Source organism: Tachypleus tridentatus, chromosome 8 (genome assembly GCF_004210375.1).
Source record: "Tachypleus tridentatus isolate NWPU-2018 chromosome 8, ASM421037v1, whole genome shotgun sequence".
NCBI lineage: Eukaryota > Metazoa > Arthropoda > Merostomata > Xiphosura > Limulidae > Tachypleus > Tachypleus tridentatus.
In genome coordinates, this window is record NC_134832.1 from 79,322,631 (window position 1) to 79,334,367 (window position 11,737).

At 32.2% G+C, this 11,737-nt stretch overlaps 1 protein-coding gene across 1 annotated transcript; it reads right to left on the reverse strand.

Moving 5' to 3' along the window:
- Positions 1-1,429: 1,429 nt before the first annotated feature.
- LOC143224189 (uncharacterized) lies at positions 1,430-7,752 on the reverse strand. Its single transcript, XM_076452624.1, has 3 exons — positions 7,114-7,752; positions 4,506-4,720; positions 1,430-2,964 (listed from the first exon to the last, which is right to left on the reverse strand). The coding sequence occupies exons 1-3, from the start codon at positions 7,367-7,369 to the stop codon at positions 2,473-2,475; spliced, it is 963 nt and encodes a 320-aa protein (XP_076308739.1). The 5' UTR covers positions 7,370-7,752; the 3' UTR covers positions 1,430-2,472.
- Between the last annotated feature and the right edge of the window lie 3,985 nt (positions 7,753-11,737).

Below are 11,737 nucleotides of genomic sequence, written 5' to 3' on the forward strand. Positions count from 1 at the left end.
GAAACAGCACTGATCTAAATCATGCGTTAACTTTTATGAATACTTCACATCCGATACTTCGCTTTAACATTGACATTAGCCTCACTGTTTACTCGTATTTACAACTACTGTACCCTTGCCTAGATATTATTCAAAATGATTAGATTTCTGACGTCATTGTTCCATGCACTCAAGGATTACATTTATTAATACACTCGATCTTAACGTTGTGCGTCCTCTATTACACATCTAATTTAAAACAATGGAAATATAGCTTACAATAATATATGTAACACGGTGTAGGCCATCAATACAAATAATATAATGTAAGATGTGTGTAGAAATAAGATGTTAACAGAAACAATGTACATATAGCATGGTGTAAACATTTAATATGTCTACACAAACAATGAATAATGTCGCTACGAAAGTTGGTATCTCATACAATGTATAGTACGGTGTTAAATGTATAAGATGGCAACGTAAAAGATGAAGAGCATAGCGTAGATATAACAATGTATAGCACGGTATACGTTATATGCCATGGTAACAGACAATATAAAACATAACTGCGTAAGTATTTATGAGCTATTAGGTTGAGGAATAATTCGTGAGCGTTTTTAAATAATTTCATTCAAGTATTACATGCAAGACTATACAATACTTCAATGCATGAACACATTACACCCAAAACATTTATTATGATACTTTATTTCATGTAATACCTAGGTATATAGTATGCATTGTTTTAAACGAAATTGCAAGAAATTAAATGCGAAAAGCAGATGGTGTCGAAAATGCTCGATTTTGTCCACTTGACATTCCATTTAATGAGCTGAAAATGAAAGCAAAAATTAAAGACATATGAAAATCAAACACACCATCTATTAGAGCAAAAAATTATCTACCAAATGACATGAAATATTTTGCGAAAGGGTTTCATTTATGAATATATTTATTTAACTTGAAAAAACGCTCACGAATTATTCCTCAACCCAATAAAAGGTAAAAATAAATAAAATCATTACGTACTTCGTGGGTATAAATAATTTAAGAAATTAATGGGGTTCTGAGAATGACAAGGTCAAAGTTTTAGGTTGGTACATTTTAAACTCCAGGAATATGTTTTTTGAATAGAACCTAACTTACGTTTTCTCACTTCGTTTTGAATTAGTTTAGCAAGAGGGCTCTTTTTTTGCGTATAAATATTAAAGAAAGTTTTCAGTTTTCATCGAACATTCCACTAAAAATGTCAAATTGCAGAGAACTTTAAACGGTGTAGTTAATAACAGTAAACGTAGAATGTATTGTGAAATACTGAAATAATTATGTTGCTACGATACCTTACAACACTGTGTTGTTTGTTTAAACTAGTCACAAGTTGATGCTACGTTTGCTTATGATAGTTATTTCTGTAGAAGAAAATAACGAATATTTGTGACGAGAAAAGGAAGTTGATATGATTTTATCTCTTTTTTAACCTTTATTATGTAAAACTCTAATACTAGAGTAGATTTTTCTATTACACGCTTTATTCCATTTTTTGTTACTCAAAATTGCACAACATCTATTCACTCTTCTATTTGATAAATAAAAAGTACAATTCGGTATTTGCACTTCAGTCGTAAATGTTTCATTTTTGAACATATAATGCTCCAATTCGAATATTTTAAAATATTTTTTCAAGCTTTTGGTCAAATTGAGTAATACATAACAAGATATTATTTTGTTTTTAAAGCTTTTTATGCGGACTCATAGATCGGTTAAAGTAGCTTAGATGTTGCAATCAAATGATTATTAATCTGTTATATATATATAAGTTTTTAGAGCTAAAATACAAACTTAGGATGCAACTTCTCTCTGACAAATGGTATAGCATCATTCTCCATGAAACTGCCTTTGAAGCTGATTTCTATAGTATTGCTACATGTGGTAATACTGTGTTAATTTGACCTGTTTAATGCAAGTGTGTAATTACAGTGTATTTATATATATATAAAAAGTCACTGAAATTACACTTGGAAATACGAAAGTGCTCAATATCTGTCTTATACTTTTGGACAGAAAAAAGGTAAAGATGACTTAAATGGGCCAAATCTATAGTTGATCTTTAATACCTGACACGAAAAGAACTTTAAACTTGACTACTTAGTTACAACATGTAAGTTTTACCATTTTATTTAATCCTGAGTCATCTAACTGGCTGTAAAGATACCAAAATTCAACGTTAATAAATAACACAGTCGATAAAGAGATTTACAGGAGTTTATAAATGTTTGTCAGTAAGAAAGAAGCTCCACTGACTAATCATTTCTTTGACATTTATAAAACGGCAATCTTGTACCATCAATTATTATATTTTCATAGCTATATTTCCTCGTTGTTTCATAAACGGAATTACTGGCAGTACCTTAAAAAAGAACAAATTCTGATCAAAAAGTTTGAAAGCATTTAGAAAACTCTGAAAACGTTATGTTCAATTACGAAAACTAACTATACATCATGCCAATTTTCTGTCTTTAGTGTTACGTTTTGACGTTTAAAATATGGGAGAGTCTCAATAGTATCTGTACATTCACGTTCACTCACTTTTAACAAAGAATCGTCTTCAACAACGTTTTGACTACAACACTTACTGATTGTACAGTACTGACCAAGAAAACCATGGCTATCAGAATGAAAATCTGAACAACTGCGTTTGGCATCCTCCACACATTTTGGGTGGATACTGGTCAAGCATCTGTGTCGAGAAACATTGGCTTTTTTTGTTACAGAATCCACACTTTCATTTGAGTTCTGATCTGACGTTTCGGTTATCAAATTTTCCTGGTCGTGATCGTTAGTAGACAAGTTAAGGATTGTTGTTGTGTCTTTCCTTGTGTCCGGGTCTTCATCGTTTTCTAGTTTGTGATCTTGAGTCAGATGTCGCTCTTGTTCCTCTCGCTGTTGTTTGCGCCATTTAGCTCTTCTGTTCTTAAACCATACCTGTTTAAGAAAACAATTGCTTGTTTGTATACTGTATAACAAATTTCTGAACAAACACCCATTCTTAAATACATGCAACTTTTAAATTAGTCCTCATATGAACTCTAAAATCTTTAACATTAGTGTGTGTTTTGGATAGCAAAGCCACATCAAGCTATCTGGTGAGCCCACCGAGGGTAATCGAACCCCTGATTTTGGCGTTGTAAATCCGTAGACTTATCGCTGTACTAGCGGGGGACTTTAACATTAGTACATAATTGTATAGGTCTTGACTTCATTTAATATTTTCATGTTCATTTGAACTTCCAAAAATTACTTAATTCAAACAAAATGGTATACATTTCAGCTAAGACTATTTTCAATAAGAACTGTGTATATTTTTTAAATTTATGAATCAGTATTCTGAATGATATGTTAAGACCATTTGAGCGTACTTGAGGTAAAAAGGGGCTTCTTTTTACACTTTATTTTATAATAGGAATCAAAATTCTTGCAAAGGCTCATTAGTAGAACTAGAATGTATTGTATGTTTCGTTGCATAACTCATGTTGCATCATCATATACTGTAAAACCTTTAAAAAACAAAATTGCAGTCAAGAAATGCATATTCAGAGTCAAACATTTTATGTAATTCATTAATCTAGTTATTTTTATTTACTTATTTCGGTCACGTACAAACATACGATCAAACCTCATGAATTGTTTATTCCTGTAAAGAACGTGTTTTTAAATGTAATCTTAACTCGCTTTTTACACTCTCGTCTGTAAGATAAACCATCATATCTAGGAGTATGACTTAAAATTTAATTGTATATTATTATTTCTCTCTTCTCCTAGTGTTTAATAAAATAAAACAAAATTTGCTTCTTTCTACGTGTTTTAAAATCTTAATCTATCCCATTTCCAATATTTTTTCGTTTGGGTCAACCTACATATCTAGTTCATTCCTCGAATGTATTACGTTATATCTGATTTTAAATTCATTTTCACCATTTCCTCTTAAATAAATATTCCCACATTTATTTTAAAACCCATATATACAGATCAATGCTATCCTTTTTCATTAATCCCTCGAGCATGGGAGGATTATCCTTTGAACATATTTTAGAACCAATATTTATCGAATATTTATCTTATTTTCGTCAAAAACAACCATTACTGTTAGTATCTTCTGCCTAAGAATTGTGTTTTTGAAACCTCAGTTTAGCTCATAACTACTCCCTCTCCTCATACATTCAACCCTTAAGTCTAAGCCCTCCTCAATGTTTATGTTTCAATACTTAACTTTAATTTACTTCTAATCTCCCACCCTAAAAATTAACCTTCACGACTAATCCCTCCCTAAGGAGGTTGTTTTAGAACCAAAAGGTAATTCATTTCTACTTTCTCCTCCTTAAGATCAATCCTCATGGCTAGCTCCTCCCTTAGGAGTATGTTTTGGAACCAAAATATAACTCACTTCTACCCTCTCCTCCTTAAGATCAATCCTCATGGCTAGCTCATCCCTTAGGAGTATGTTTCGGAACCAAAATATAACTCACTTCTACCCTCTCCTCCTTAAGATCAATCCTCATGGCTAACTCCTCCCTCAGAAGCACATCTGGATAATGAGTTTTATCAAAAGCTGCTTCTAATTGTTCTAGTTGTTCTTCAGTGAAAATTGTTCTGTTTCGTCGCTTTCGTTTGTGACTTCCTAATGTCATTGTGGTTGAGAACTGTCCATAAGGAAGATAAGACTGGAAGCCGACGTGGTTTCCTGTAAAACACAGAGAACATTTCTTATCATTTGTATAAACGATACAAACTACTGTACAGTGATATTATTAACCAGTTTTATTATTGATTTCAACCCACCTTTGTCAAATCTCTCTCTTCTATATGAACATTTTAATACCCCCCACACACTAAAAAGTCAGTGAAGAAGAGTTTTTTTTTATTTAATCTGAAATCAGCTTCTCTCTCACAAATAATTTTTGTACGTCATGGGATGTTTTAGATAAGAGCTCTAATATTTAATGTGTTCCATTAGATGCGTATTGTTCATAGAGTACACACTATGACCTACTTGGTATATCGGGGATCTTTGTCAGCAGCAATCTTCATATTCAGTTATATAAATCCAAATAAAACCAAAATGTTAATAGGACAAAATTTCATCGATATTACATGTCGTGTCTTGCGTAATGACTTTAAATTAGGGTATTATAAAATGATACCTAATAATGTCTTGGTTCATAACGATATATTAAGGTACCATAGAACCACATTACAGCATTTTCTAGTAACGTCTTCGTCAATAATGAACAATCTATCAAGTATAAAGAAACTTCCACCATACCTAATAGTGTCTTGCAGGGCCTTATCTACCAAGGTTGAAGACAAACCTCATTAGATAAATATGTCTCATCAGTAATCTCCCTCTCCCTCTATTTGAGCTACTTAGATATAGCCTTTAAGACTTTTCAATTCTCACTACAATGCGACCCCTACTGAACATTAAATTGTTAATTTTTGGATAGACTGGACATACCATGTATTTTGAGCCGAAAGAAATATCTCCAATTAGATGAGGCCTAGTTGGCTGCTTTAGGACAGTATCAAACCACGTGAAGACACACAAAGATAGTATAAAGTAATTTCAGTTTTATGATAATTAATATAATATATTTTATGTTTTCTAAAGGCAACAAAAGATATTTATTTTGTATTTAATAATACCAGATTCCTCTTCTCTCCCGCATTATCTTTCTGACCAATAAAATATTCTAATAACTCCACTGGTGTCTCACTAAATGATGCTGAATTTGTGCCATTAGAGTGTGCTTGTGTATGTTTTCTTATAGCAAAGCCACAGATGAGTCCACTGAGGGGAAACGAGCCCCTGATTTTAGCGTTATAATTCATAGACTTACCGCTGTACTAACGAAATACTGTGTGCCATTAGAAACAAACAGAATCAAAGCCAAAATTCCAAGATATCTACAACATTGTTTTGTTTACTAGCAATGCATTATTGCTCCTTAGAAACACATTTCAGCGATTTTCTAACATCTTTACTTAACTGCTATGAATATTTGCAATGAAAACCAAAGTGACCAATGGTCTCTTTGCAGAATGGTTTTCTGTAATTAAGCTTGTGGCAGGAGTGGTTAGTGAACCTGAATGTAAATCCAATAGCATTTTATTCGTGTCTCACTGCCGCAACAAAAAATGTCTGTACTTCGCGGATACGCTAAGAGAGAGAGTGTTTCCTTATTACAAAGCTACATCAGACTATTTGCTGAGCCCATCGAAGGGAATCGAACCTCTGATTTTAGCCTTGTAAATCCGTAGACATAGCGCTGTACTAGCGGGGGGCTCTAAGAGAGAGAACTAAATCTTATTACTTGGTTAAATAAAAATGACCTAAGAGTTGGAGATTAGAACTATTAACTAGCTGCCTTCTCTCTGTCAGTTTATTAGGGACAACATGCGTAGATTATTTTTGGGTAGTTTTGCAGGAAAATGTTGTAAACAATAAATACAAAAAAATCATACAAATATACATTTTAAATTAATCTACCTTAATAAATATACAAGTTTAAAGCAGCGTTCGTTTTTAAAGAATTAACTTATTTCTATGAGTAAAACCAATTTATGTTCTTCAGAATGTTTTCAGCCGTTATTATTAGCGAAACCTTAAATCCAAACGATAAACTCGACACGCAGACGACAATGTTTTTTTAATGATACTGGCTTTCATATAGCATAATATACTTTCTATAAAGCCGGGGTTGACCAAAGAAATTATTTATCTACAAATTAAGTATTCTTTCTACTTTACAGTGTCTAAGGTAGATCTATATATTTATACCAGGGAAAAGACAACCAGACAACAATTACTTGATACCTTAATTCAGTACAATGTGCCTCTATAATAAATATTTGTAAACTTAATTTTTTTCTACTGTCTTTTTTATGTACGCCATTTACATCACGTACAATATAGTTTTGTTTCCTGAAATTAGTTAGACATTAAAGTAAAGCTTACCGACGAAATTAAGAAAATAGCCGAGCGTCGTCTTTATATTCTTATTACTCCTTCCAAAAACATTAGGATAATATTTTAGTTTAATCTATATCATTTTAGAAGATGCAGTCGCTACTTACCCATGACACCAGAAGGTGAGCAGGACATGTCCAAAGTAAAAACTGAAGGTGTCCAACATGGTTGGAAGACCCGCGAAACTGGTGGGTTCTCACGAGCCAAAATACTATCTATGGAGAAAGAAGAAACCGGGGAAGTGTTGGTTTGACTACGGCAATCACAGAGCCGAGGTCGCAGTGGTATGGTTTTAATAGGGTCAGGGGGTATGCAACAAGAGCAAGGAGGAAGCGGGAGCCCATAGCCTGTGTAGAAAGACATGGATAGAAGGAGCTTTTACCAGTAAAGATCTTACAACATCTGTTAACTTTCGTCTAATTTCCAATCTATGGCCACTAGTTTCACAAGCTTAAAACCTTTCCAATGTTAGACCAAACTTATCATAAAATAATTCATCTGTTAGTGGTTTGGGGCCTCTCTAATCCCAACAGCCCCTCCTCTAAGCTGAGAACCAATCCCCCAATCCGCTAAGAAACAGCATAAACCTTGTTTAGTGAGAGAACAAAAAGAGGATATCTTCCTCTCATTGGTCGACTTTGGTGTTTTCTGATTGGCTTCTTGTTTGCTCGTGAGCTTGACAAAAAATCATTTAGCACACGTGGTGGATCACATGAACCTATATCAAAGATAAAACCTCAATTGGGTTTCGTCATCCTCTTATTCGGAGTGAAATAATTAGGCTGTGAAAATAGTCTGTTTAATATATTACATAAGCAGTTTGATTTCTACGTGTCCAACAAAAATTAGGATAATCGTTCAAATGGTAACACCAAAGTAAGTTGTGTCACGTTTCTTTAATGCAGCAACTGCAAGTTGATAAAATTACCGTTATATAATGCGATCTACTTATTTTAATAATATATTAAAATGACGAAAGAGTTTTATATATATAAAACTAAATGAACACTTGAAAACGAAAAATGTTTGTGTGATACTACATACTACATTATTTACATAATCTGCTGACCAGTTTTTTTTATATATGGTAATACTATATCCAATAAAACGATTATTTAAAACTATTTAACATTACTTTTCTCGTTTATATTTTTATTCCTAACAGTAAAACAGAGTAACTGAAAAAAGAATTATATATTTTTATCCAATAAAATTGTTTATATAATTCTGCTATGGCTGAATTCTCAATTTTCATATTCGAACATAGTCTTGTAATATGTATTTTAAGTTCCTCTTAGTTTAATCAATATAAATAATACGACCAGATTCACATTCTATTTTCTAAATCCCAGTTTTACCAACTAAATATATTTCATCTTTGGCATTACCCAGAACTTCTTTAGTATTATTCATAAGCTTAAAGATAGGACGAATTTATTTTTGTTATTATTAAAAAAAACTGAATTATTGACTTATTAATCCTATGTTTATACATAATGAAATATAAAATTTACTTTCTAGTTTCTTCGTAATCAAATGTTAGTGTAATATATTTAACTATCATTAAATCATCACTAAGTTTATTAAAGGTTCTACCTATAATATTTGATTTGAATATTCTTTCAACTGTAAATTAATAACAATTCTTTTGTTAAATTTTCTAGTTTAGTGCATATTTTCAAAACTCTAAAACATGCTGACATTCTTTGTGGTCTAGTATCGGTATAATTCTTAGTTTGACCTGTTTTGTTTTTTTGTTTTTTTTTTTAAAAAGGCTGTTGACGGCTTCAATAAATACGACGGCCCGGCATGGCCAGGTGGGTTGAGGCGTTTGACTCGTAATCTGAGGGTTGCGGGTTCGAATCCCCGTCGCGCCAAACTCGCTCACTCTTTCAGCCGTGGGGCGTTATAATGTGACGGTCAATCCCACTATTCGTTGGTAAAAGAGTAGCCCAAAAGTTGACGGTGGATGGTGATGACTAGCTGCCTTCCTTCTAGTCTTACACTATATATGCAAAAATGGCTCGTTTTGAGGAAATATTTTACATAGAAGAGCGAACAACGTTTCGACCTTCTCCGGTCATCGTCAGGTTCACAAAGTGAATATTTTCTCAACCCAAACGAGCCGTTTTTGCATATATATTTCTCTACAAGTAGGTTTTCTCGACATCACTGATAGTCTTACATTGCTAAATTAGGGACGGTTAGCACAGATAGCCCCCGAGTAGCTTTGTGCGAAGTTCAAAAACAAACAAACAAACAAACAAACAATAAATACGTTTTAACTGTGTACAGAGAACCGCTGCATTTTAAAAATTCATTGCCCAATACTTCGATTGATAAAACTTTCTTTGAACAGAGTGATTTCCTACATCTTGCTAATACCTCAGAAAATACGCAAAACATTTTATTGATTTCACTTTTATAAAAATATAAATTGTGAGAAAATAGCTTATAACACATAATTTAATCACAATTATTTTAGACAAATTAATCTAGTTTAGGAAGTTCAAGATCATTCGTCCTAAGATCGTCCTAAGATCGTCCTAAGATCATTCATTCATGGCCATTGTAACATAAGGCACTCACAAAGCTATAATTACATTCAATTCCAACTACATTCAAAACTGAAGGGCCTTTTCCAACTGAAGTGTAACTAATGAATATTAACATATGAAAGCTTAACGTGGGGAAAGATTGCCTTTTTGTGTATTGCGTTGCAGCAAGCCAAATCACAGTCCAATGAGAGAGCCAATCAAATAAGTTTTCAAAGTGATAAAAGTCACTGATTGGTGCGTTTAACGAAAAGCAGGCAAGATAAGTATTATAGTAGAATATCTTTGCACTAAAATGTGAATGTCGGAAACTACATTTTAGAAACAGGTTTTAGTTTAATTTTCAAAAAAATCCAGCATCACAAAACTTTCGTGGATTTACTTAAAAGATTACTAATAGAGAAAAATGTAATACTGGTTTCATAAACTACTTTTATAAAGGTAGTAACTGTAACTGGTTAGGACTAACCACGATTGCCTGCAATTGTTATTCATCGTTCTTACAACAAGGTAAACACAAAGAGTAGTAAATCAGACTGCAAGAAATACGAACTTTACAATTGATTTAAATTTACAAATTTTGCAAAAAATAAATTCATTTAACAGATAAGTTCATTTGAACTTCACTGTTTTGTAGCCTAATTAATGTCAACACGGAGAAATGTGTATTTTTTAGCAAAACACCTGTTTTCGACTAAAAATATGAAGAAACTTTATATACAAATTCCATATAGTATAATACGGTGTTTTTAAAGATTTGTACTAAGAATAAAGTTTATATGCATGTTTGTTTAAAATTTTGTGTGATTAAATGTCAATTTCAAGTGTTAGTTTTTATATAATATATATAAGTTATTCATACGAAAGTAAAGCTTGAGAACCATAAAAGGTTAATTACATCCAAAAGATTGTTTGTTTGATTTTAGAACAAAGTCATACTGGGCTATTTGCTGTGACCACCGCGGAGAATCGAACCTCGGATATTAACATTATAAGTTTGTAAACTAACCGTCATCTCATCGAGAGTATTTTACGAGAGAAAAAGAAAACAAAATGTTTGTTCTGAATTATTTTAAACAGTCCAGCTCTTTGTTGTTAAAAGAAACGCCGCATAATAAGTTGCCTGTGATATGTCCACTACTAGAATCGAACTTTGAACTTTAGCGTTATAAATCCTTAAGTGAACCGCTGCCACCAGAGCGTTCAAACAAAATTGCACAAGACAATACACATAACATTTGTTTCTCAAAATTACTTTTAACACATTTCACAATGCTAAAAGAAACAGCAAAACGTTGTTCACAATTCTTTTAACAGAACTAAAAAACACAACAAAGAAATAGTGCTTAAATGTTTGTTTACAGGATGGAATACAATAAAAAACACCTTTATAACATTAGCTACTGATTTCAAAATGACAGAAAAAAAGAAAAATGTTTATTCATGTTATTTTAACAACTTGAAAACGTGAAATGAAATAAAAGTATTTTACAGACCAAAAGTTAAAGATAAAATATTTATCCCAAACTTTTTCATCAGAATGTTTATAACATAAAGAAATATGACAGTAAAAGTAATAAAACGTCTATTCACTTTTATTTTTAACAGAATAGATAAAATATTTTCTCCTGACTTATTTTCAACAAAGTAAAACAACATAAAAAGTGAAAATACGTTTGTCTTTTGATATTCTTAAAAGAATTGTGAAAGAAAAAATTGAATAACACTAATAAAAAAACATGACAGTGTTTGTTCGATTTTCTTCTTGACAGACTAACCTATGAAATGGTATTTCGTTTCGCTCTTACCAAAACTGAAAACGCATTTTCTATAACATTTATAAAAACAAACAAATCTGGACTCAGATAATAAATTCAAAGAAAGAGTAAATTTCAGATGTATCATACATGGTTTTCAGTGTCTTACTAGTAGATTTAAACATTAAGAGATTATATTTTAAGCTAATGAATGATCCGTTTTATACCAAGAGCTTCACGGATTTAAAAATAAGTTTGTTTTGAATTTCGCGCAAAGTTACACGAGGCCTATCTGCGCTAGCCGTTCCTAATTTAGCAGTGTAAGACTGATGACCATCACATTGTAACGACCTCACGGCTGAAATGGGAAGAATGTTTGGTGTGACAGGGATTCGAACCCACTACCCTCAGATTACGAG